At 37.5% G+C, this 27419-nt stretch overlaps 1 protein-coding gene across 6 annotated transcripts in view; it reads right to left on the bottom strand.

Annotated features, from left to right (window-relative positions):
- Positions 1-27419, bottom strand: part of PLCH1 (phospholipase C eta 1) — a 212665-nt gene that overhangs the window by 75759 nt on the left and 109487 nt on the right. For all 6 annotated transcript variants that reach the window (XM_006908210.3, XM_025044255.1, XM_025044251.1 and 3 more), the window contains 2 exons: positions 6493-6639; positions 4258-4501 (listed from right to left, as the gene is read on the bottom strand). In XM_006908210.3, the coding sequence (XP_006908272.2) occupies positions 4258-4501; positions 6493-6639 (391 nt within the window). The remainder of the gene's footprint in view (positions 1-4257; positions 4502-6492; positions 6640-27419) is intronic.

Here is a 27419-nt window from a genome sequence, read left to right as displayed (position 1 = left end):
TCTACAATAATAGTTGAAGACTTCAATACCCAACACACAATAATGGATAGAACAACTAGACAGAAGTAGAGAAACAGAGGACTTAAACAAGACAATAAACCAACCAGATCTAACAGACCCATACGGTCAGCCTACACAATGACATACAAATTCTACTCAAGTGCACATGGCATGTTTTCCAGACTAGACCATATTTTAGGCCACAAATTAAGACTCTAAATTTAAAAAGATAGATATCATACAAAGTATCTTCTCTGATCGCAATGGGGTAAAGTTTGAAATCAATAACAAAAGGAAATCTGGAAAATTCACAAAATTGTGAAAATTAATTGACACCCTTAGACAACCAAAAGGTCAAAGCAAAGCACAAGGAATTACAAAATACTCACAGGTGAGTGAAAATGAAAATACAACATACCAAAACTTATGGGATGCAGTGAAAGCAGTGTTAAGGGGGAAAATAAATTTATAGCTATAAATACTTACATTAGAAAAGAAGATCTCAAATCAACCATCTAATTTTACAACCTAAGAAACTAGAAAAAGAAAAACAAACCAAACCCAAAACTAGTAGGAGGAAGAAAATAAGAAAAATTAGTGCAAAGATAAATGAAATCAAGAACAGAAAAACAATAGGAAAAAATCAATAAAACCAAAAGTTCATTCTTCAAAAAGATCAACAAAATTGACAAACTTTAAGCTAGATGGACTGAGAAAAAAATAAAGACTCCCATTACTAAAATCAGAAATGAAAATGAGAATATTACTACCTATTCTACAGAAATAATAAAAGATTATGAGAGTACTATGAACTATCATATGCCAACAAACTGAATAACATGGATGAAATGGACAAATTCCTAGAAACAAGAAACCTACCAAATCTAATCACAAAGAAATAGAAAATCTGAATAATCTGAATAGATCTATAGTTAGTATGGAGATAGAATGAATAATCTCTCAACAAAGAAAAGCTCTGGACTTTATGGCTTCACTGATGAATTCTACCAATCATTTAAAGAACTAATACCAATCTGTCTTAAATTTTTCCCAAAAAAAATTGAAAAGAAAGGAACACTTCCTAACTCATTCTGTGAGGCCAACATTAATCTGATAACAAAGCTAAAGACATTACAGAAAACTACTGACCAATATCTCTTATGATCATTGATTAAAAAAAAAAATTCTCAACAATTCAGCAGCATATTAAAAGGATTATACACTATGACCAAGTAGAATTTATTTCTGGAATACAAAGTTGATTCAACATGCAAGTATCAATCAATGTAATAAACGACATTAACATAACAAAGAGAAAAGCCACATGAACATCTCAATTGATGCGATAAAAGCATTTGCTAAAATATATCACCCTTCATGATAAAACCACTCAACAAAATAGAAGAGAAGAAAACCACCTCAACATAATAGAGCATATATGAAAAATCCAGAGCAAACATCGTATTCAATAGTGAAAGATCGAAAGCTTTTCTTCCAAGATTAGGAACACGGCAAAGATGCCTACTTTCACTACTTCTATTCAGTGTAGTACCAGAAGTTCTAGCCAGAACAATTAGGCAAGAAAAAGAAATAAAAAGCATCTAAATTGGAAAGGAAGACAACATAAAATTATCTGTTTGCTAATAACATAACCTCATATGTAGAAAACCCTAAAGACTCACTCCATAAAAGAAAAAGTTGTTAAAACTTTTTAATAAATGAATTTAGGAAAGTACTAGGGTAAAAAGGCAACACACAAATCAGTTGCATTTTCATAAATGAACAATCTGAAAAGGAAATAACAAAACAATTCCATTTACAATAGCATTAAAAAGAATAAAATACTTAAGAATTAACTTAACCAAGGAGCTGAAAAGAGCTGTACAATGAAAACTACAAAACATTGCTAAAGAAATTTAAAATGATATAAATAAATAGAAACACATCTCACATTCACAGACTGAAGGCGGTATTGTTAAAATGCTATTACTACCCTAAGCAATCTACAAATTCAATAAAATCCTTATCAAAATCCCAATGACATTTTTTGCAGAAATAGAAAACTCATCCTAAAATTCATGAGATCTCTAGGGACCATGAACAACCAAAATAATCTTGAAAAAGCAGAACAAAAATGGAGGACTGACAGTTCCTGATTTCAAAACTTACTACAAATTGACAGTAATCGAAACTGTGGTATTGGCATAAAGACAAACATGTAAACCAATGGAATAAAATAGCCCAGAAATAAACCCTTATACACATGGTCAGTGATTTTTGACAAGGGTGCCAAGACCATTACACTGGAAAAGAACAGTCTTTTCAACAAATGATGCTGAAAAAATTGGATATCAATATTCAAAAGAATGAAGCTGGACCTTTACCTAACACCATATACAAAAATTAACTCAAAATGGATCAAGGATCTAAATGTAAGATCTAAAAGAATAAAGCTTTTGGAAGAAAATACAGGACAAAAGCTTTATGACATTGGATTTGGCAATAATTTCTTGAATATAATACCAAAGGCACAGGCAATGAGAAAAAATAGAAAAATTGAACTTAATGAAAATTAAATTTTATGCGCCAAAGGACAGTATCAACAGAGTAAAAAGACAGCCCACAGAATGGAAGAAAATATTTGCAAATTATATATCTGAAAAGGGATTCAAATCTGTCATAGATGAATTGATAGAGAACTCCTAAAACTTAATGACAAAAAAAAAAAAACCTGATTCAAAAATGGGCATAGGACTTGAATAAACATTTCTCCAAAGAAGTTATATAAATGGCCATCAAGCACATGAAAAGATGCTCAATACCATTAATATTAGGGAAATGCAGTCAAAACCATAATGACATACTACCTCACACCCATTAAGATGGCTACCATCAAAAGAACAGAAAACAAGTGGTGGCAAGAACGTGGAAAAATTGGGCCCCTTGTGTACTGTTGGTGGGAATGTAAAATGGTACGGCACTGCAGAAAACAATATGGCAGTTCCTCGAAAAATTATAAATAGAATTGACAGATGATCCAGCAATTCTACTTCTGGGTATATACCCAAAAGGATTAAAAGTAGGGTCTCACAGAGATATTTGTACAGCCATGTTCATAGCAGCAATTTTCATAATAGCTAAAACGTAGAAGCAACCTAAGTATCCATCTACAGATGAATGAATAAGCAAAAGACTTTTTAAGAATTTTGACTGAGTGGGGAAGAGGACTTCACCTAATGATGTGTTAAGAAGAAAACAAACAGAATAAAGCACAAAAAGTTAGTTCCTATGTTTGTGTTTTGATCACTTATGAATCCCAGTTGCATTTATCTGCATGCTGAGAATATTGATGAAAATGCCATGGCTAATCAACTCAGACGTTCACACTGTCAAAATCCTTTCACGGGCTGAATGTTTCCACTCTGCTCCAACAATACCCCAGGTGAGGGATTATAGTCAGAGCAGCACAAATTTGTCACCACTCTGGGAAAAAACTTGGGGCACACATTCCAATGACAGCAAGGCAGTAGTACTACTTCCTAAATGAATGGGGGCATGTGAATTTTAAGGCCATACCAAAGGTGCAGAAGGAAACTAAAGCAGCTTAATACCCTCACTTTACAAGTCAGGGAAATGAGGCCAGAAACACCATGTCACAAGCCCAGCTCCATCCCAGCAGGAGAGGTGCCTTTCAGACCAAGCGCATTAATCATTTATCTTGTCAACACTGCAGGACCACAAGAATAGGTTTAATCAAGAATGAGACTCAGCCTCCAGTGTTTTGAGCAATTAGAAGATAAATGTTATTAAGTAAAAAGTAACTTCCCCTTGAGTATCAATCAGTTCGGTTTCCAAACAGTAAGCTAAAAAGAGAGACGGAAAGCAGTAAGGAGCTTAGTACCTGGTGCATCATTAAAATTTTAACAGTATTTGTTAAACTAAACTGACTATAACAAAGCAGGATTTCCTCTAACATGAGTAAATGTTTTTTTTTCCTGGTTACCATCTCTCTCTTAGGAAACTGCGTTTGGAGATCTCTCAGCTTGTGGGGCGAAATTCAGTCTCTCCAGAAGACTGCTCCTGAGTTTATCATACAAGCTTGTTTCTATGTGTTTCATGCGTTCATTTACTTAGGGTGAGAGCGAGGAGGGAACAGAGGAGGCTAGGGGTAGAGAAAAAAATTATGGGGAAAAATAATTCATAGTCTGATTCCCCCCACACACACAGAGCTCAAAAAAAAAGTTTTAGGAAGGATATTGGTCGTGGGTCCTCTGCCTTTTGGCAAGGGAGTCTTCATCACTGATGCCAGCCATCAAGTACTTGAGGCCTGTGATCCAGGTGCGGGCCTCCTCAGGGTTGGAGGTGATGAGGTCCAGGGACTCCATGTGGTTCCCATGGTAGATGGTAAAGCAGCAGCTGGGGTCAAAGTTCCCCTCAGCCTGTCTGTGGAATATTTCAGACTGCCGACCTTCGGTGACTTTGTAAATGGAGTCAATAAGTACTGTGAGGAAAGTAGAATACATGGCAGATGAAGATACGACTTAAGAAAAAAGGAAAGCAAAATTTTTTTAAAATTTTTTAAATGAGCATGAACAAATTCATTGTCTACGAGTTATGGTTTTAAGTCCAAATGTGAACTACGAGCCCTATCACTTCCTGCTAGAGACCTTCTCTATATAAAATTTTACCTTCCTGGGCAGTCTGGACAATGCCTTCCCAGGCATTAAGTGAGGATGGGCTGAAATTGATGATAAAATGATAGATTTGCCACCAGGACAAGAAGACTGGTAGAAAGGGAGCTAACGAATGTGTCAAATTTATAGTTTACATATTTACTTGAAGAGAACATACTAAGACCCAGAGCCGACTTTAGTGTTTCATAATATGCATGAGAAGTTAGAAATTGAAAGGAAAAAAAATGTAGTGGTAACCGAATAGCACAGTTAAAAGTGATCGGTATTAATAGTGAAAATGCTTTTATGGTGAAGGTAGAGCAAGGCTTAGAGAGGTGAAGAGGAACAAGATGGCATCCCGGGGGAAGAGGCGTGAGGACACAGAAACATAAAGCCCACTCCAGGGATGCTGGATAGGCTATTTATGCTGGAAAGCTCAAGAAGGAGGGTAACAGGAGATAGAGCTAGAAGGGTAAGGAGAAGCTAGATTATGGAGAGCCTAGAAAAATAGACCAGAGATTAGCGTTATTTAGATAGAAGAGCAGTACTAAAGGTTTGCATCAGAAAAGCAGGGGCAGGGATGATTATTTTATATTAAAATAGCATTTTTCATTTGCTTGCTTGTTTTTAAGCATGAATCAGAAGTATTGCATATCCTATTGATTGTCCACATACACCATTCACTTCTCTCGTCCGCCTAAATGGCACAGTCCCAATTTTCTTCTGGTATCAACTAACTCCCCACACAACATGCAGGTAAATGAGCACACACCCAGCCCCAGGGAAAATTTTGGTGGGTCTCAGCCACTGGGGTGGCCCCTCTCCCATTTGTTATGATCGACTTAGGTGTGAAAATGCAACCCAGTTCTAACCAAGGAGTCTTGGGGTGATCTGCTTTGAGGGAAGGGTCTGGAAAGGGGTTCTTCCTTCCTAAAAAGGAAGTACCAGAAAAGAAGGTCCCTTTTTTCCTCATCACTGTCATCAAATTGTGAGGCCCAGAACAGCTGAAGCCATGTTGCTGCTGTCTTGATTATAATGCCAATGCATAAAAGCCAAGAGCACTTGGGAAAAAAATGACCAGAGACTCAATGTCCCATGCCTGGAGCCTGCCAATCTCTGAGTTTCTTGTTATATGAGATAATAAATTTATTTATTTGCTCAAGGTCTCCTGTTACTTAAACAGGAAAGCATCTTAACTGATAAAAGCAGAAGAAACTAGCAAAATAGAGATTGGTTAGGAGACTTCACCAACAGACAGGTGAAGAAACCCTGGACAAAAAGGTTCCTGTGAAAAACGGGATGGTCAGAAGAGATGAGAGAGGCATTATGGGGGCTCCGCATGGGCTTGCTGCTGAGTATAGAAGGTGTAGGACACAGGCTTTGACGAGGGGTCAAATCACAGCTATTTTACTCGATAACATTCACACAATTTTGTTAACTCATTAATCAGTTAACTGTACTCAAAATATGGCAATATACTTTAAAGTCCATTGGATCCGTAATATCCCTAATAGGCCTCAGGCTATTAACCTCATATCCCAACTGAAAAAGAAAAATATCATGTTTCTAACACAGGGGAATTACTAACATCTACAACATTCATGGACAAGAAAGTTTTTATCAATTTAAATTCCTCAAAGAATTAAAAAAGCAAAACTGGTCATTACTATTTCTGTCTTTCCATATCCTTTAACAACTAACCCCAAAACTGGCAAAAAATATGAAAGTTCCACAGATCCAAAGCTTCCAAAGAACCCACCCAATATAACCCATGTGTTACTGTGTCAGGCCAAGCAAAGAATTCAAAGGTTGGTCTCACTTTTGGCCTTCTCGTTCTTCCTAGAGGGTCTCCATCGGATGCAGGTCCGGTGCTCATCCAGGTAAAAGAGCCGGACAAGCCCTTTGGTCCCGCGCTTCAGTTTGATCATCTGTGTCCCGGACTGCATTACACCCATGCATCTTTCAACTGCAAAAGAGATTAGAGCACATTCAGCTATCACACAATGCACATGCAAACTGGTGTTCTGAAGCCTTACTGCCAAATAAATTGACCCCTAAAGATTCCCGGGAGCAGAATACAAATTTGCCACAGGTACTCAGGAAAGAGTTGTTAAGGAATTGATTCATCAGGCTTAAGGCAGGGAAAAAACCTTACTTACTGAAATAAAATTCTACTGCCAGGCAAATGATGAATTACCGTTGCCCAGAGGCTTCTTTTGTTCTAACTGGCAACACAATGTTTTTTGGTATGAGACTGATATCATTTCATGTGCAAATTGATGTTCATAAAGCAAGGTCTCAGACTTCCTGTTAGATGTTGTGAGTTTTTACATAGCTAGCTATAAAAATATCTTTTGATAATGCTTTAAAATGCAATTGATAGAAACATAATTGGCAAAATGTTTCAACAATTGTTGATGATGGATGATGGCTAAATATGGGTTCATATTATTATATTTTTGTGCACATTTGAAAATAGCTAAATACCATCATTTTTAATGTAATCAAAAAAATAAGTTTCAAAACTGAACATAAAACCTTTTTTTTTTTTTTACTTCCCAGCATCAATTCCCTCCTCCTTTTCCTGCCAAAAGCATTCTGGTTATTCTTTGGGTAATTCATCTTTCCCTCCATTTTCAGCCACGTGAAATCGTTTAAAATTGATCTACCCTTCAGCTCAAGGTTATCCTATCTCTGTGATTACAGTAATTGGTTTGGAAATGGGCATGTGACTGAATCCAAGCCAATGAGATAAAATGAGATATTCACTGAGACTCCTGGAAAAATAGATTTCCTTAAGCCCCTCTGTACCTAAACTCTGCAACTCAGAGCTTCCAGCTGCCATTTTGGGTCCATGAAGAGTAAGTCTGCTTGAAATGGAATCAAACTCAGAGCTGATAAACAGGAAGGGAGGAAAGAGTCCTGGTCATGCTCTTGGAGCCCTACATCAAGCTCCTCATGAAACTAGAGATACATCCCTGAACTATTTAGTTTCTGGCTTCAATTTGAGTTTTCTGCTACTTGCTATATTGAGTTTTAACCAACATATTCAATAATATTTATATCTGTGCTTGAGTGGACTACTTAATCTGTCAAGCTCCCATTCTACACTTAGGATATGCTGAAGTTAAAACTGAAAGTTGCTAACTTCCAGAGATAGGATCTAGTGATAGCTCCTTTGAGGAAAATGCCAAACAAAACCTTGGTTGAACTAAAAGGAAGGTTTATCCTAAAAGAAGGGGACTAATATAGTGATAAAGATCTAGACATAAAACATGGGTTAATGAATCAAACTGCTAGAATTTTTCATCTAGAAGAGTAACTTGGTGATAAAATTCAGGTAATATCCAAATCACTTGTTGTCCAAGTCAAAGTTATTTAAATTTTCTCTGCTTTGAGATGAACCTTGTTGGAAGAGGCCATCTATTGGTGTTGCCTGTTTCCCCATCTCTGGTAACTGGAATTATTCTTTTCCCATTTCATGTGCCTTTGGTAGACTATCAATCACCCTAACTAAGAAATGGGCACCTGACTTAAGCTTAGAGCAAATCTGCCTGCCGTCCAAAGAACACCAATCCTGAGCAGAACACTGAATGAAAACAGAACTGAGCCATTTCAATGACCAAGACTTAAGAGACACTCCTTGTTGGCCACCCTAAAATGCCATAGCTTTCAGAACTATTCTTCCTGAGGCTGACAAGTTATTCCATTTTCCTCTTGATTCTGTGACTTATGCAATACTTTTCCAAATGCTTTTTATTATACCAGCCAGAAACAGCCTATTTCATCAACAAATACAGAGGCACATATATAACTGTTAGAACAATGTAAACATCTGGCTCAGAATATCTACCTTATCAAGCAGTATGCTGTTAGAAACAGATCAAAGACATAGTAAATAGACTACAACAACATTAGAGTTGAGTTTTTTTGGCTAAGTATCTTGTCTTTACTAGGAAAGATAATTTGATCCCAAAGTTTAACATTGTATGTGCAGGGTACTCATTAGAGGTAACCTCAGCATAACCAACTTTCACTATTTCCTCCATGAAGAGCCTTTTCTCCCAATAACCCCCCCAAAGTAAGGTAGAAATGCATAAAATTAAGTATGGTTTTAGGTTTTTATATTGCAAGGAAGGTGAACTATAGCTTGCTCGTACTCATTTTATCTGACATATCAAATACCCAAGTCATAAAAATAGTGCTTAGGAAAACAAACACACAAACTTAAAATGTTTACTTTGAAGCACAGAACAAAATTTGACATTTGGTTTCACACATGTTAGTAAACTTATCCACCACTGAGCACCCATTCATTTAGGCAATGAAAGCCACTGATTTGAATTCTTGACAGCCACATTGATCCTCTCACACCAGTAATTGGAGAGAGAACAGAAGAGAGTGTGTCTGTGTATCAAGATAAAATCATCAGGTCAAACTAACCAAGCCAAAAATATCTGTTAGAACTTCAATAAGCACATGTTCACAGAGCAACTCTTTGTTCCAGGCACAGGGCTGTGTAATGAGGTAAAGCATAGAACGAGGAGATTTTGTCTTTACCTCAAAGAGGATAAATTTTAAGAGAATGAAACACTTAAAAAGATATTTTATTAGTGGTAGTTTAGAGCTGTGGTTAAGAACTCTGGATCCTGAAAGCCTGGAGTAGAACTCTAGATTTGCCACTTACTAACTGTATGCCTTTGGGCAAGTTATTTAATCCCTCTGTGCCTCCATTTGCTTATCTGTAAAGTGGGGATATTATTATTTACCTCTTGAATTATTGATAATTGAATAAGTTATTCAAGTAGAGTACTAAAACCAGTGCCTGGCATATTATACACTACAAATGGTAGTTTTATTATTGAAGTATTTAAAAATAAATGCCAAGTCAGGAGTAAAAGAGAGAAACGCTATGGGAGGCCACAGGAAAAGGAGAATACAGTGGGCTGGAAAGGGGAGAAGTGTGATAATAAATCAGTATCAGTGAAGGCTTGGGGAGGGAAAGATGGGCCTCCATCTTTACAAGAGGGACTCGAAGTGAGTTGATAGGATATATGATTCCATGGGCCAGATAAGACTAGGCCATAGAGGATTAAGAATGCTGGTATAAGATTTTAATCCATTGGCAATGAGAGATTCACTAGATATTTCTGAGCAAAAGCATGGCAGGATCAAAGTTGAATTAACTGTACTATCACAGATCTAAAGCAAGGACTATAAATTTGTAGATTGTCCACACATCTGACAGTGCCCTATGCTTTGTTCGCACTCCTCCTTCTTTATTCATTTTCCTTTTCACAGTACTATTTCTTTTCCCTGAAATGAAGTTGTTAACAATTTAAGAGGAAATTTAAGAGGAAATTTAACAATTTAAGAGGAAAACCACAGTGATATCAAAAGTGTAATTGTTACTTGAGCTAATAAATATCACCTACCACCTAGCAACCATCACCCAGAGAAACCCAAACATTTTAGAAAGTGAGATCCAGTCCCTCGGAGGGAGACTATGTTTACACGATATACTAAATATTCACTAGCTTCAGATTTATCCCACCAACTCAGCCATGGGCTAAGACTCTAGCATCATCCATTACAGTGCACAAGCACATATGATTAAAGTGTACCTGGCAGAGCTAGGCTCTGAAACAAAATGCTTCTTAAATTGTTTATGTAGCTGCTTTATGCTTTCTCCATGATGCTCCCCAATCATATAGAAAAGCTATTTGGTTAGAGTGACATTGAAAAATCAAGTCCAACGGAGTCCTCAGAGTCATCTATCTCACTTCTTCCTTCCTCAAACCTGACAGTTAACAGCCCATTGAATTGTAAAGCTAACCAGAGAAGGAGCACCCTCAATCATCCTTTGTAACTCATCCCCGTAGGTAATGATCACCAATGTTGGAGACAAAATATTCTTCCAGTGTCATCTAAATCACAAGTGTTAGCATAAGCCAATTTCTTCATGTTCTGCCTTCAGTGGAGATAGATAACAGGATTTATTGTCCCCATAAAAGTCATTCTCCAGCCATGCCAGATTAGTAGATTCCATAAAACAAGACGATAGACAGGAGGACAACAACAACAAAAAATTTCCAGAGGCAGATAAACAAGAAGAGTTCCAGTGGTTTAGAACGATGTAACCTCATCCCTCTCATTTCCAGTGCCAGTGAGGTGTCTGAGTAAAGTCTGCAGATGCAGGTTACAAATTCGGTCAGCTACCAACTGACTGAGCACATTCCCTTTGATCCCACATCATTCTCCTTATGGCAGCCTTAATGTTTTTTAGAAAATAAGTTTATTCAGATACAATAGAGCAACGTTCAAAAACATTAAGGGAGAAATGGCCATCAACCCATTACATAAGACACATACTATTTTTGTATATTATACTCCAGATCTCAATATGTACACAAATTTCATATACTGGTTGCAATCATGCTATTTAAGCCATTTGGCCCTCTGCTTTATTTCATTTGTGTTATAAATGTTTCTATAGTCTTAATAGACTGCCTAACAGCACTTTAATGCCTGCCTAACAGCATAGCATAAATATTTAAAGAGCAGAACAGATGAGTAGAGGACTATATTCTAAGTTTATTACATAATTAGAGTTTTAAAACTCTTAACAGAGTCTCATCTGTAAAATGAAAGGCATAACAAAATGATCTGTAAAGTCCCTTAGAATTCAACTCTTTAAAAGGATTAAATCAATTGTTTCAGCCACAATCAGTTTAAATAAGTAAATTTCCATAGGGGAGAGCAGTTTAGTAAATATCTCAAGTAGATATGCTATAAAAATGTACTTCTGACATGAAGTTATCTTAATGCAAAGTATGTATCATGGCATAGGGTGGGGGGTTGCCAACACTTCCACAATGTATATGTGACATCTAAGAGAGTTTAATTTTTTTCAGCCTCGTTGAATCAGAGATAATCCCATTCTGTTAGGAATTTCACACAAGCCATGTGATGCTGACTTTTATTACCGATTTATTGAGGTATAATTTACATACATTAAAATTCACCTGCTTTAAATGTACAGCTCAATGACTTTTATATATTTGGAGTTGTGTGATCTAATTTTAAAACACTTCCATCATCCCAAGAAGAAACCTCATGCCCATTTGCAGTTATTCCTCATTTCACTCACAGCCCTGGACAGCCAATATCCTACCTTCTGTCTCTGCGGACGAGCTTTGTCTAGGAATTTCACAGAAATGAAAATCATACATTATGCAGTCTTTTTTGTCTGGTTTCTTTCACTATGCATGTTTTTGAGGTTCCTATAATGATTGTGTTCACTTGTTTTTTGTCTCCTCCCCCACCCCACTTCCCATTAAACTATTCCACTGCCACTTAGGGTAAAAATGATCTCAACTAGAATACCAATTGAATAAAATAAAATATACGTACATACTACTACGTAACTGTAAAAGATAATAAAGAAGATCTCTATGAGCTGATATGGAGTAACTTTGAGGAGATATTAGTAAGTGAAAAACTAAGGTGTAAATAGCATATATATAGTAAGCTACATTTGTGTAAGAAATGATGGGAAATTTTTTAAATACACAAATATCTGTTTATGATTACAAAAAGAAACACAAGAAGGATAACCCAGAAAACAATGAAACTGGTTACTTGTACAGGTGAGAGAGAATCTAGTATAAATTATAAAGAAGGTAGTGGCCTCTTTTAGTAGCCTACATGTGCAGAATTAAATCAATAAAAATGAGAAGGGGAAACAAACACAGACAGTAAACATAAATATACACACATGCACATATACATGCATACATATTTGTGAATGTGTGTTTACATGTTTGTGTATGTGTACATACACCTGCATATTACTTAGCTCTATTCTTTAACAGGCCGAGAAGCAAAATCACCTCCAATGGTAATAAGCACACCCGGTGCCCTGTTCATTCTCTGCTCTAAAGGTCACCTTAAGACAGTTTCTCACATATAGGGTGGTCGTGGCCATGCCTGTGTTAAGGCCATACAAGAATATCACTTGCACTTTTTTGTGAACACATCTATTCTGAGACATTGATCACCGAACTGTGTATTAGCAGGCAAAAAAAAAAAAAGTCCACATCCTCTGCAAGAGAATCTTTTCAGCAGAAAGATACAGGAAAAATGTGAATTGATTTTTTTGCCAGCTTTCACAGCTTAAGGTAAATCTGAGTGACTGAAAGGGATTAGCTTCTGAAAACAATTTCATTGCTCTGTGGAAAAGTGCCAAATAATGCAGGTAATGTTTCTCTCAAAGGATAAAAAGGAGAGATTTCCTAAAATCACCAGAGAAGAAGTAAAGGGTATGTTTAATCCTCAGCACAGACCAAAACCAGATTTGGGACACAGTGAAGGCTGAAACACCTTGTTGACAGGTGATGCAGCTGGATGAGTCAGTCCACAGGTTTGGAGGAAGGAGGGGGAGCAAAGAGTTCTGGTTTGGGCTCTGTCACCAACCGGCTGTATGAACTTCAGAAGGTCAATGAAATTCGCTGAATATCTCACTTCCCTCAACCTAAACACGCGTTTTTCTCTAAGTCCTGCGAGTCTATAATAGCTGATCTAGCTTTCATAAATATTATCTTTCAAGAAGACAAAATTCCAGTTCATGCAAAAGCCTTTTTAAAATAACGTTAAAGAAAAAAAACTGATTAGCATCTAGATAACTTACTACAGACGTGAATTTTTTAAATGATCTTTATATAAAAATATAATTGCTCTTTACGGGGCATGGCTTCACTTGAAAAGCTCTTCCTTACCCGTAGTCAGGCTATAATGTCAAATAATAGCAGCTTATGAATAAATGGGCTTTAACAAACAACCATGGAAAGCTCCATTCTTATTAAGTCATGATTCTTCCTAGTGAAGAGCGAACAATGTGAAGTTCATTGATTTTTTTATTCCATTTCTTAAATCATTCCTGTGGAGAAGCTGAGATTATTTGAAAGGCTTTAGAAACTAATTGGTTAGAGGTAACATTTTGGAATTTGTTTGCAAACCTACAGGTACATAGTCAATATGTTTGCAAAGTTGAAAAATACGTATGGGGGATTTATGTCAATGAAAAGATGAAAGGAATTAATCCGTAATTTTTAAAAATGTAAAACCCTTATTTTTTATTTTACTAAAGCCTTCTACATAATACTTTCTCTTTTAATGGGACCTATTATATTCAACAATTGTTTCTGTTCCACGATTCTTAGCCCTAGGAAATAAATACAAATAAGAATTCATAACAATATAGCTTTGTTGGTTTTATTTAATGTTATCTTATTGGGGATATGAATTAATTTTAAATTAATTTTAAATTTAGTTTTATCTAATAAGTAAAAAATCTTCTACTTCAACATAAGACCAGAAATGACTGTGTCGTCACCATTCCACAATATGGTTTGTTAAAAAATATATATATATATATATTTAAAACAAAAACAAAACAAATCAAAAACAAAACTCACAGAAACAGAACAAAATTGATGGTTGCCAGAGGGGAGGAGGTGCAGGATGGGTAAAAATGGTAAGGGAGAATAAGGAGTACAAACTTCCAATTATAAAATAAACAAGCCATGGAGATGAAGTATACGGCACAGGGAATATTGTCGATAACACTGTAATAACTTTTCATTGTGGATGGTTACTAGAGAGTGTGGTGATTACATCATAAGGTATATACATGTCAAATCACTGTTATACACCTGAAACTAATATAATATTGTATGTCAACTCTACTTTAATAAAATAAAATTTATTTTAAATAATAAAATTCGTGTGCGTGCGCGCGCGCGCGTGTGTGTGTGTGTGTGTGTGTAAAGACCATAGACTTTGTTCCATCATTTATTCAGTGATATGACATTGGACTGAATATTTGGGCAAAATTCCCAAGCCGTTAATAAATAGTGGCCTTAATTTACAGAAAACATTGTCACCTAACAAAGTTCTTCATGTTTCTCCCTCCTAGATGTACATTAAAATCACTTAGGGACATTCTTTAAAGTATTGATCACAAATCCCCATCAGAGTGCAATTAATCAACATCTCTCAGGGGGTGCTGGGCGGGGCATCTGTTTTATTTGTTGGTTTATTGTTACTCCTCCCTGGGATTCTACTGTGTATCTAGACTTAAGACTATTGAATCATTCTTATGTGAATATTATGTGAATCATTCTTAAGATCTCTGCGAAGTTAGTGGAATAATTAATTGCCTCTCATTGTAGAGCAGATAAAACAGACTCCTCAGGGAAGTGAAGAACTTGGCTGAGGCCATAAAACTAGTAAATGGCAGAGCCAGGTTGGAAACTAGGTGCCCTGAATCCCAGGGCAATTTTCTTCATTTCACCACTTGGAATGTCTGCCTTCAGGTCCTATCTAGGCCAGTAACTGACTGATGACTAGCTAAATCTTTTAAACAGCCTCGACTCCAATTTTCTAATCTATAAAATAAGGAAACAGGTTTGCTGGTTCCTAAGACCCTTTTTACAAAATACTCGGAGTCTATAATATACCAGGTTTGGCTTTTTGGAAGTTTTATGTATCATAGTGATGGTAGGGGGTGGGATGCAAAATATAAGGACACTGGGGGGGTGGGGGTGCAGGTAGTTGCAGATCAGGTGAATTCCAGAGGAGACAGAATTGCAGGCTGTCTCTTGTAGACCATAATTACAAGCACTTGGTGCACTTTTTAAGTTGTTCTAATTCTAGGTCTGTGTACATTTTTCTCCTCAATTAGAGTATGTAAATGGTAGCTATGATTATTTTAAATGAATTATAAATATTCTCTTCACCACATTAAAAAATTATTCCTTAATGTTTATTCTTAACTAGAAAGCCAGTTTAGCTTATTGCTCACTCCTAATCTTGGTTGTTTCGTGGGTGACACTGAGCAAGGGCAATTTATTTGGCTATGTGAGTATGGCTTAAACTTCCCTAAAGCCAGTAAAATCTTCTCTTAGTTGTATAAGAACTGTCATATCAGAGCACAAAGTGTCTCTACTGGGCACATTTAAAAAAATAAAAAGTTTACCATACCACACACTAATTTCAAAGTTCTAGCTTACTGTTTGATTGATGGTTAGATCAAATAGAAGTGTCCATGGCTGTTAGGGCGCAGACGCTGAGTGCCGTCCTTAGGCAAATCTAACTTCTCCTAAGGCAGCAACTGGTCCCCAATCTCGGCTTTCTTTAAATACAGACTCTAGACCACAACTCCAGACATCCTTGTTGCTTGAGAATCTGCATTTTAAAACTCTCCCAGGTAATTCAGAGGCATGTTTAAGTTTGGAAACCACAGCTCCAGGCACCATTACACCTTACCTGCTTAGTATGTGGTCAGTGGGAAACCAAGCAGTTTCCCAGGCACAGCAATAGACCTTAATTCAGAGTCACTTAAATCAAAGAAGTAAAGGCTTACTACTCAATTGCATATTAGGACATTAGTACAAGGGATCACTCTCTACTTATAAAATATGAAATATCCCAGTGAAAGTAAGGGTTAAAAGATATGAAATTCCGATGTTCAAGTAATCATTATCAATCGCTTCTCTATAACCTCTTGTCCACCTGCAGGCTGCTCAATACCTTGTAATTTCAGATCTGTTCTAACCGGCACAGAGCCGCTAAATAGGACAAAGATACTTTCTTAAGTTTTGAGCCCTAATGATCAATTGGCATTTTATATGACCTCACCCATACCCCATTCCAGAGTCATCTCTTTGAAAAGCAAGATACCTCTACAGGATGCTTACACAGTGGGCTATACACACTACAACAGAAAAAGTATTTGTTGAGGTTTCTATTGTCTTACTCATTTCTTAAAGTTGCTGTGCACACCATCCACGCTTAATTGCATTTTAATTGTATTTAATTGCATTTAAAAGACAATGTCTGTTCTGTACTCCAACAAACCCATGTGTCCCTAGCGGTTCTCAATTCTTACATTCAAACCCTTGTTTTCTTGATCAACTATATTAGTTTATGAAGTTGATCTTTTTTTGTCAAAAAAAAAAAAAAAGAGAGAGAGAAAAGTCAAGAAAGCTTAACTGATCTCATGCAAACTGTCCTAATTTTGTCCACATAGGTTCTACTACTGTGTGCCTTTAAGGCTCTCCATCTAGGAGTCAAATAACAGCAAAGGGAGGAAGAGATCACATTTTCCCTAGGAAAAAAGTGCCCCTCACCCAGCAAGCCTTTAGACTCTCAGGCCAACGGTCTCCCAGGGGCTGACTGTTTCAGAGAAACTATCTGCTGAGGTGAAGCCAACCTGGCACCTTCCAGCCACAGCCCATTGTAAATCAAGGTGTATGGCATTTAACAAGTAGGCTTCTTATTCTGGTGGCAGGTGTTTTTGAGGAAAAAAGAATCCATGCTATAAAACAAAAATAGATCTCCATGTGGTAAAGAAAATGCCTAGGGAAATCCCCTCAGGTTTGCTTTTCAAAAATCATTTGTCCTCATTTAAACTCTAGTCCTAATTTCATAAGTTTCCCTTTTTTAAAAAAAATTAATACCATATAAACATCACTAAGTAACTGGGTATTCATCACAGCTTCTTTGTGGCATTTTTTATTAGAATTGCTATCCGAAATCACTGCACAATAGATCTTAAAATCATTTTTTTAAATAGAAAAATCTAAAAATGGGAGAAAGATTTAAAAAACTGAAAATGTCTTTTAAGCAAAGTTTGTATATATAATCAGAGCAGATATGCTATAAAGTTTTTTAAATTGTCAATCCCAGAAAAATAGGCCAGCATTAAACCATAACTAACTGGATTCAAGATTTCTTGAGCCTCTCTGTATTTAGAAATAATTACACTAACACACACACATGCACAAGAACACAAACATTCACACACTTCTTCAGCAGTACCAGGCTGACCACTAAACAAAAATAAACAGGGCTGTGAGAAGCACACATGACTATTCTATGATTGGTAGGGTATTTCAAGTAAATCATGGGAAACATAGAAGAATTAAGGGACAGAAAGATGTCATGGAGGGCAGGGGGAATGTTAGAGAAAGTAGAAAATATTAAATACGACAGTGGCATGGACAAGAAGGAGCAACCAGAAGTAAAACTTTTGATAATGAAGAAGAGAACCAGCAAGAGAGGTCCAAAAAATAAAAGGGAGCTATAGTTCAGGGGAAAAAGTAGGAGGTGGATAGGACAGGTGACAAACACCTGACAGCCATCTTAATATCAAAAACACCGGAGACGGGGAGAGTCTTACACGACACTGGTAGGTTAATGAAGTGAAGGACATGTATTTCAGCCATAATAGTCTGTATAATTTTAAACGCATAATCAGTGCCATGTAACTAAGTCTATCCTCCTAAAAGCTTCTCCAGAGTAAGGATGCCACACTTTCTATAATGTAGGCAAAGGACAGAAGTCCTAATGGAAAAGGATGATAAATTTAACTGCATGTAAAAATATCTATATACACCATAAACAAAATTCAAAATAAGCAACACACTAGGAGAAAATCTTAAGATTACTATCCATGATATAAAGGGTTCCTGTAAGCCAATAAGAAAAAGACGACAAATAACCCAATTAAAAATAGGCGAAAAGATATGAAGAGACAATTCACAGAAGAAATGACAAATACATATGTAAAAGAAAATGCTTACTTAACCTTACTTGTGGTGGTTAAAAGTTTAAAATTAAAGTGAAATAATATTTTACCTGATAAGCACAAATTTTAATGTTTAAAAAAAAGCCATTGTGGATGAAGTTAAGGAACTGATAAAATGATAGAGTGGGTGACATTATTTGAATCACTCTGGCAGTATTATCTAAATTTAAAACAAATATGCATTTTAACCAAGGAATCATAATACCAGGGGTTTATCCCATACAGATACTGACATAATGAAAAAAAGAGGTAGAGACAGAAATATATGGCCAATTACCTGAAACCTTGTTTGTAACTGTTAAAAAACAAACTGGAAATAATGTAAATGTCCACGAGGCCTGGTAAAATAAATTATGGCTAAACTATAAAGTGAAATATTATAGTGTCCTTAGAAAGAATATCATAGATCTAAATTTGCCAAATGGAAAGCTGTCCAAGATATATTATTAAGTGAATAATAGATACAAAACAATATTTATAGCATGATGGTTCTATTTGAGTTTTTAATATATACATAAATATATCCTATATAGTCTTGGAAAAGTTCTGGAATTTGTGGAAAAGGAAATGGTACTTAGAGAGAAAGAGACAAGGGTACTAAATTCCCACATGAAAGCCTTCTATATTGCTAAGAAAATTTCTTGTCTTTGCCGTGAACAAGTACTGCTTTGAAAATCTTTTAAAAAATATATGGGAGATGTTATATTTACTTTAAAATTGCACATAATTTGCAAGAGCAGGCAAAGAGAACAGTTGCACTCCTTTGCAACACTGCCAACTGCAAACATGATGAAGCAAAAGGAAAGCTGAGAGGCCTGCATTCGAAGCTCGGATTCACTGCTCACACCGTCACCTACTTCGTTGGCTCTGAGCCAGTCTCCTCACGGGTTAAACACAAGAATCACGGTAAGATTCAGTAAGATAAAGTATAACAAGTAAAGTCTCTTGCTTAATTCTCAACATATATAAGGTCTTCAACAAATACTAGTTTCTTTCCTTCTTCCTGAATATCAGAGCCGAGAAAAAAGCCGCAGCTCAAGGTATTGTCACCAGATTCTGAATCACCAAAAATTCTATGGCAGGACAATAAAAACACTTTCAAATGTTGAATGAATTTGAGTTTCTACGCCGCCCTAAGCAATGTGGCCTAATCCTGGGATATTAATACCAGTCCACACACAGATGACTCCAAATGTAAATCGCCGGCACCATCTCTACCTTCAATTTCAGGTTTTAAGTACAACTGCAGATTACAGAGCTGAGATATTTAATAAGATTTTAAGTGTCACATAAATCCTAAATTTGCTTCTCCCCCAATTTCTCCATCTCAGTATATGACTTCACCAGCCTTTAATTGTTTAAATCCAAAACCAAGAACTCATCATTTCCTTTCTTCACCCTTCATAAAGCATTGAGTCTCCATCTAAAGCACAACCCAAATCTACCATTTCTCTCCATCAGTAAGGTGACTCCACGATTCAAACCCCACCATCATCTCTCTCTTGGATGTCTGAGCATTCCAGCTGGCCTCCCTGCTTCATGTTATAGCTAATGTGGTATTTTTAAAGGTCAACTAGACTTTTCAAAACAATCCAAAGGCCTCCCACAGGAAGTATCCCAAACTCCTCACTACAGGTCTACATGATCTCATTCTAGCCTGTCTCTCCTGCTCCTCTTCTTATTGATCACTGGGCTCCATTCAATTCCCTAGTAGCTTTTAAAATGGCTATATCAGCTCCCTATAATGCTAGGATTGTTGCCAAATCCAAGATATGCTGTGTTTAAACATACTGCATGCCCTTGAAGCAACAGGACTTCAGCTCAAAAGAAAGTACTGAAGCGGCATTACAAGTCAACGCTCAGGAGATACGCATCCTTCCCAGGATGCCTGTTCTCCCTGCCCTGAACCACAACATATAGAACAACATAATAGAGTCTCATCATTTTACTCCCTATCATCATTTTACTCCCTATCATCTCCCTCTTTGTTTAATCTTTACACAGAACATATCATACGAAAAACCGGGCTAGACTCAGAGGAAGGAGGAGTGAAAATCAGTGAAAGAAATGCCAATTGCGAGATGACACTATCTTACTGGCAGAAAGTGGCAATGATCAGAAACGACTTCTGATGAAAGCGAAAGAGGAAAGTGCTGAAGCAGGGCTGTATCTGAACATCAAGACGAAAATCGTGACGACAAATGAAAAACACACGATTTTAACATAAACGATGAAGACACTGAGATTGTGTAAGGTTTTGCTTACTGCATTCAGATATCAATTTTAAAACAGAGACTGCAGCCAAGAACTCAAGAGAAGGTTGAGACTCAGAAGGGCAGCAATGAAAGAATTAGGAAAGGTCACCAAGAGCAGATGAATCATTAGAGACCTCATATTCCCAAATACAGATGCAAAAATTGGACAGTGAAGAAGGTTGAGAGGAAAAAAATTATTTATTTGAAACATGGTGTTGAAGGAGAGCTCTATGGATACCCTGGACTGCCAAAAAGATAGACAAGTAGGTCCCGAGCAACATCCCAAGAGGCAAAAACGACAAAACTGAAGCTGTCCTGCTTGAGGTACCACATGAGAAGGTGGAGTTCTTTAGAAAAGGCCATAATAATGGGGAAATTAGAAGGCAGCAGAAAAAGAGGAAGACCAGCTACTAGATGAATGGACTTCATAAAAGAAGCCACAGCCACGACAAGTCTACAGGAACTGAGCAGGGCTACTGAGGACAGGACACTGCAGATATCACTGATTCACAAGGGTCACCAGGAGTCAGAGCCAACTTAACGGCAGCACATAACACACAGAGAACTTCATTCCATAAGATTGCTTCCCTAAAGATCTATTCATAGGACACTTATGTCCCAGTCTGCGTGCTATTTTGAACTTCTCAACTGATTTAGCACGCCAATTGCTGTTAAGTACTGTAATCAGAAATTTTTTTCCTCTAGCAGAACAAGCGCAAGTCCTTCATAAGTTTATCCCCAGTCCCGATCTGAGAAAGAGAAAACCCCAACTAGGCCTACGTCTTCATGACAAGAGAAAATTTGATGAATAATGCAAAAGCATCGTTGGCATTTAGGAACAATTACCACTATTGGCCATTTCAATGAGTCTATTCTAGATGAACAAGTGACCAGAAGTACTCCGTTTTGTTTTTAAGTATTCAACTCAGGAACGTAAAAATAAACAAGGTTCATTTAACTGAAATCACATTTCCAAACAATGTGCCATTCCTTCTGTTCTTGAAATGTGGGGGGCCAAGATTAAACCACTCTGGCCAGTTTGACTCATCTCAAGCAGCTTTCAGTAGTTTCACAGTGACCATCAGACTTGTCAGACAGTGGTGGTGGCTTGAAAGGGTCATACCAGCAAATGGTAATTATTGTGCTGGAAAAGAGTTGTTTTCAGTAGCAGAACTATTCCAGCTACCAAAAAGCTACAAGTGGAACCCCCACTGAACCAGCCAATTGTAATCATAAAGTAACCTATTCCAACCCACCTTAGCACACACTCTTCCCTATATCTCTATTGCAACAAAAAGCCATGTCTTCTTTAAATCAGTTACCACACTTTAATCCAGAATTTGGAACTATTCTGGGCAACTAAATCAAGTATCTATTACCTTCTAGAGTCAACATCATCTCCATGAACAAATCAACTGTTAAGCAGTTTATCATTGGAGATTAAATATTTCTCAGTCCAAAATGCAATTTTTAAAATACAATTTTCTATCTTCTGTATTCTGAGATGACTAGGCCTAAGTCAATTTAACTCTGTCTCTATAAAGCTATGCCCATGCAGGCACTGTAAAATGCTCCATCATGAAAGAGTTTTAATGGCATTGCTCAAAGATCTTACAAAGAAAGAAAATTCTTAGTGCAGGTTATTGAGGGAGAGAGAGAGGGAAAGGGGAGGAGAAAGGAGGGAGGGAGAGAGAGAGGAAGAAAGGAAGGAAGATTTTCTTAAAACTTTATCTGGTTTCTGGGAGACTTTTATTAGTGAACTAAAGAGGACAGTCTCCATATGATCTCTAATATTAATATCATGAATGCTCATCACAATCATATTAGGGAAGTAATTTATACTTGCCAGATCCCTAGGCTGACCATCTTGCCCTATTCCACTTAGGCACACATACATCAAAATTCTTTCCCAGAAAAGAAAATTTCACTCCTGCTAACTTTGTCAATGATGGCAACAGGCAACCATAAAATTTTTCAAGACTCAGCATTTCCCCCTTCTTGAGTGTAAAGAACTCATAAGTACTTCCCTTTGTACAACAGTCAGTTCTGTTTATGGGGCTGATGGGGAGAAAGAGCAGGAAATATGGAAGAACATGAAGAGGGTCTCCCTTGAAGGTGAAGAGTGGTCTATAGTTCCCACTGATAAAGGTACCAAGAGTTGTCTGCTTGCTGTTCAGATGCCCACCTTTTCAAATACATCATAGTCAAAAAATGTAAATGCCCTAAGAGACTACATATTTTAAATCTTATAATCTTAGTTGCTTTATTTATTGTCTGTCTCTCCCACTAGAATGTAAATTCCACGAGGTTAAGAATTTTTATCTGTTTTTATTACTGCTATATCCACCCATATCTGCCACTAAACCCTCAATAAATAAACCATTGATGAATAAACAAAGGATAAATTATAACAGAAGACTCCATACCGATGTATTCCTGACTGTATCTTTTTTTTTTTAACTTAAGATAAACATATATTTAGGAGGTTATGGACTAGCATCTACGTCTTCTCTAAATTCCTTTGAGTTGTTCTAACGGAATAAATAACTAAGCCTAAAGCACAACTATAACTCTACTTACTGATTATCACCGTAGGGTGGCAGGAAAACTTACATTTCAATATCAAATTAACTTAAAAAATTTTCACGCATCCTTCTGAAACAATCAACTGAATTTCTTAGAATCAAAACAGGTCAGAGTAAATTGGTTGTTCACGACCAAAAGAGATGTATGGTAAATCAAAGAGGCCGAACGATGAAGCACAGTGTCCTGTGGTAGTATAGTGCGCCTGCGCTGTAAGCCTAATTAAAATACAGTGCTCAACTGCGCCACCTATTGGTGACCAGTAAATATGGAATAAGCACTGTCCAGAGAAGCACTGAAGAAGATAAGCTTCCTTTTCCCAAAATCACAAAGTCAGTAGTGGTATCAACCTCCTCGTTTTCCCAAAAGGCTCACTGTGATGAGAGGAGCTGAAGCTGTGGGGAAGAAGGTCACTGGTAGGTACCAACAGTGGGCAGTGGCACATTGCTGAGCACTTGCAGGACTAAATGAAGGACTGAAAGGATCTACCCTTGAATGCGGGCCAGAGGAGGTTCACTGTCCAAGATGCAGAGCTGAGGTGTAGCTCCAAGCTTCAAAAAGGAGGCTGAAGAAAACTATTTCCAATGTCTTTCAGAACTTCTGCTTAAGTAAGCAGGGCCCAGGAGGTATGAGAAAACTGAACCAACCCTCATGCCAGAGAAAGAAAGATCAGAGAATGAAAATGGGGTGGGAGCAGAGAGAGATGCTCAGGGACCAACCATATCTGCAATGTATCCCTTTAAGCAATACAGTAGAGTGTTAGATATCTGGCTGATTCTTATACTAGTCTCTGTACTTGTCTGTAAAGTTGAAATATTCCAGAGAGAGTATAGTTCAATGGTAAGAGCATGGACGATGGTAGCTGTGGACCTCAGGAAAGTTAACTTCTCTAGATTCACCTCTTTCATATACAGCAGGGCATGACAATAATATCTGCTTCATTCAGGAAAAAAATGAATTAATATAAGTGCTTTCGACAATATCTGACACACAATAATGCCAGGGTCTTAAAGTGCCATTTATTTAATATATAAAAATCAAGATTTTCCAGCTCTACTGCCAGCTACACTTGCATGAACTCACGTAGCCTCCATCTCCTTTTCCCTTTCCACCCAATTCTCGCACACTCCAACTCTCAAAATACTTTGTAATAGTCCTTTTTACAGCGCTAGGTATTTCTCAAGCCTTGCAGCTTCTATCTTTCTCCATCTGGGCATTTCAGTAAACTTTAAAGGCTGGAAGCAGAATGTTCAACCCTTCAGTCGGAGCTTCCAGCAGTCATTGATAACAAATCTTACAGCATGCTCTGAGAGTATTATGTACATCATGCATTTTCCTCCAATACTCAAAACAAAAGATTCAGATTTGATTTTAATCTATCCCTCACCAAAGGTCAGAAATGCCCTATATCTCAAAGCAAAAACAGTGTACAGCTGCAGTACCCTTAGTTTTTTTGACATGTGCTGCTGCTCAAATATTTGATTTGCAAATCAAATTCTACAGAGATACGTTTATTCCTTGGAAGATTTTTGCCTGCAAATCTGGGAGCTGACACCAAATAGAAAGCCATGCCATGGGCAGAACACTGCATGAAAAAGTTGATTTTTATGGATCTAATCAATTATTGCTTTTCATTAAAAATTGAACCCATTAAAATATATGTATTGAACTGATCCTAAATTACTGTTTAGATGCATTGGCTACAAGTAAGAGAAAGACCAACTACAAAATGCTTAAATAATTAGATTTTTTTTTTATTCTCCATATAAAGTTTAAAAGGTAGTAACATTGTTAGTTTACTTAGCAGTTAAAGAATTCATTAGGCTTCTAGTCAAGATGGCGGAGTAAGTAAATGCTGTGCTCACCTTCTCCTACAACCACATCAAAATTACAACTAAACTACAGAACAACTATCATTGAGAATCTCCTGAAATCTAGCTAAACAGAAGCCCTACAACTAAGGTCATATAAAAGAAGCCACCTTGAGACTGGTAAAAGGGGCAGAGATGCAGGATGGGCTGGCCCCACACCTGTGTGTGGTAGTTAAAAATCTGGAGGGATATCTCAGCTGCAGAAGTCCCCCCGGAGGAGCAAGGGGTACCAGCCCCACACCAGACTCCCCAGCCCAGGGTTCCAGTGCCCAGGAGAGAAGTCCCTACAATTTATGACTGTGAAAACCAGCGGAGATTGTGACTGAGTGAGACAGAAACTGGCTGGAGGCCCAGGCATTCCTCTTAAAGGGCCCACACACAGACTAACTCACTGATGGACTCGTTTGCTTCAAGCTCCAGCACTGGGGCAGCAGCTTGAAAGGTTTCAGGGACATAGGGAGAGGAACTGAATTGTCTGGTTTCAGGGCAAGGGCTGGAGTGCTGGCAGAAGTACTGGCAGAAGTCATTGTTTCTTTGTTGAGCCCTCCTAGCATGCAGATGCAGGTAGCTGCCATATCTGAGTCTCCATCAACCTGGTTAACACCAGTCACCCTGCCCAGGTGATTCCATAAGATTTCGCACCCCCTCAACTTGTGGGTCCATTCAAGCCGCTTCCAGTGGTTTTTCCATACAAATGGCCTGTCTCAGCTTATGCTGTGGACTGTTCTAAAATCTCTCAGAGGTTCACAAACCCTAAACAAGCAGCATCTAGACTTGACTTGCCTTATGCCTCTTGCTGAGTAGCCCCAAGCCTGAAACTAGCAGCAGTCAGCCTCGGTTGGTGGCTTGGCTTCTCAAGATTCTTCCAAGCCAAGTTCAGGTGGTGGCCATCTGTAGATCACTTGGTGGCTCATGTCAAGTGACCCCAGGTAGGGCACAGATTGCAGCTGAACTTAGTCTGGGGGGCCCTGCCAGGAGGGCTGACTTCTGAGGACAACACACCCAAAGGGAAGATTGGGCAGATATCAGAGCCCTGTTAAAGCAAATTCTGTTCCATAGGGTTAGCCCCTGCACAACACCTCCTCCAATGTAGTCATAGCCAGTCCTCACAACCAATCAGTTCAAGCATCAATCCCTCCCACTAATGTGCAAAGAGCAACCAAGGCCTAACTTCAACAGGAGGGCACACACAATCCAAAAGACACACCTGGAGCATCTGGCTCAGGTGACTAGGTAAACTGCACCGCTGGGCCCCACAGGACATCTACTACATAAGGTCACTCTACGAAGACTGAGAGACATAGCAGTCCTACCTAATACATAGAAACAAACACAGGGTGACAACCAAAATGGGGAGTCAAAGAAACATGTCCCAAATGAAAGAACAGAAACAAGCTCAAAAAAAATGAACTAAATAAGATGGAGACAAGCAATCTACCAGATGCAGAATTCAAAACACTGGTTATGAGAATGCTCAACAAACTTAGGGGAAGAGTAGATGAACTCAGTAAGAACATTAACATAGAGATAGAAAACACACACACAAAAAAAAAACAGTAGAAACGAAGAATACAATAACTGAAATGAAAAATACACTAGAGGGAATCAACAGTAGATTACATGAAGCAGAGAACTGAATCAGCAATTTAAAAGATAAGGTAACAGAAAATACCCAATTAGAACAGCAACAAGAAAAAAAATCTTAAAAAAATGAGGATAGTTTAAGGAGCCTCTGAGACATCAAGTAACATTCACATTATAGGGTACCAGAAGGAGAAGAAAGAGAGCAAAGAACTGAAAATGTATTTGAATAAATAATGATAGAAAACTTCCCTAACCTGGTGAAGGAAATAGACATACAAGCCCAGGAAGCACCGAGAGTCCCAAACAAGGTGAATCCGAAAAGGCCCACACCAAAGTCTAAAGATAAAAAAGAGAATCTTAAAAGCTGCACAAGAAAAGCAATTGATTACCTACAAGGGAGTTTCCATAAGACTGTCAGCTGATTTCTCAACAGAAACTTTGCAGGACAGAAAGGATTAGCATGAAATATTTAAAGTGATGAAAAGCAATGACCTACAACCAAGATTACTCTACCCAGCAAAGCTATCATTTAGAATCTAAGGACAGATAAAGAGCTTCCCAGACAAGGAAAAGCTAAAGAAGTTCATTACCACCAAACTAGTACTACAAAAAATGTTACACCAACTTCTTTAAGAAGAAAAACATAAAAAATATGACTAAAATGGCAATAACTACATATCTATCAACAATTACTTTAAAAGTAAATGGATTAAATGTTCCAATCAAAAGATGTAGGGTGGCTGAATGAACAAGAAAACAAGATCCTTACAAGATCCTACAAGAGACTCACTTCAGATTGAAA

The sequence above is a fragment of the Pteropus alecto genome, unplaced genomic scaffold, assembly GCF_000325575.1.
Source record: "Pteropus alecto unplaced genomic scaffold, ASM32557v1 scaffold81, whole genome shotgun sequence".
NCBI lineage: Eukaryota > Metazoa > Chordata > Mammalia > Chiroptera > Pteropodidae > Pteropus > Pteropus alecto.
This window is presented reverse-complemented; position numbering and strand designations above follow the sequence as displayed.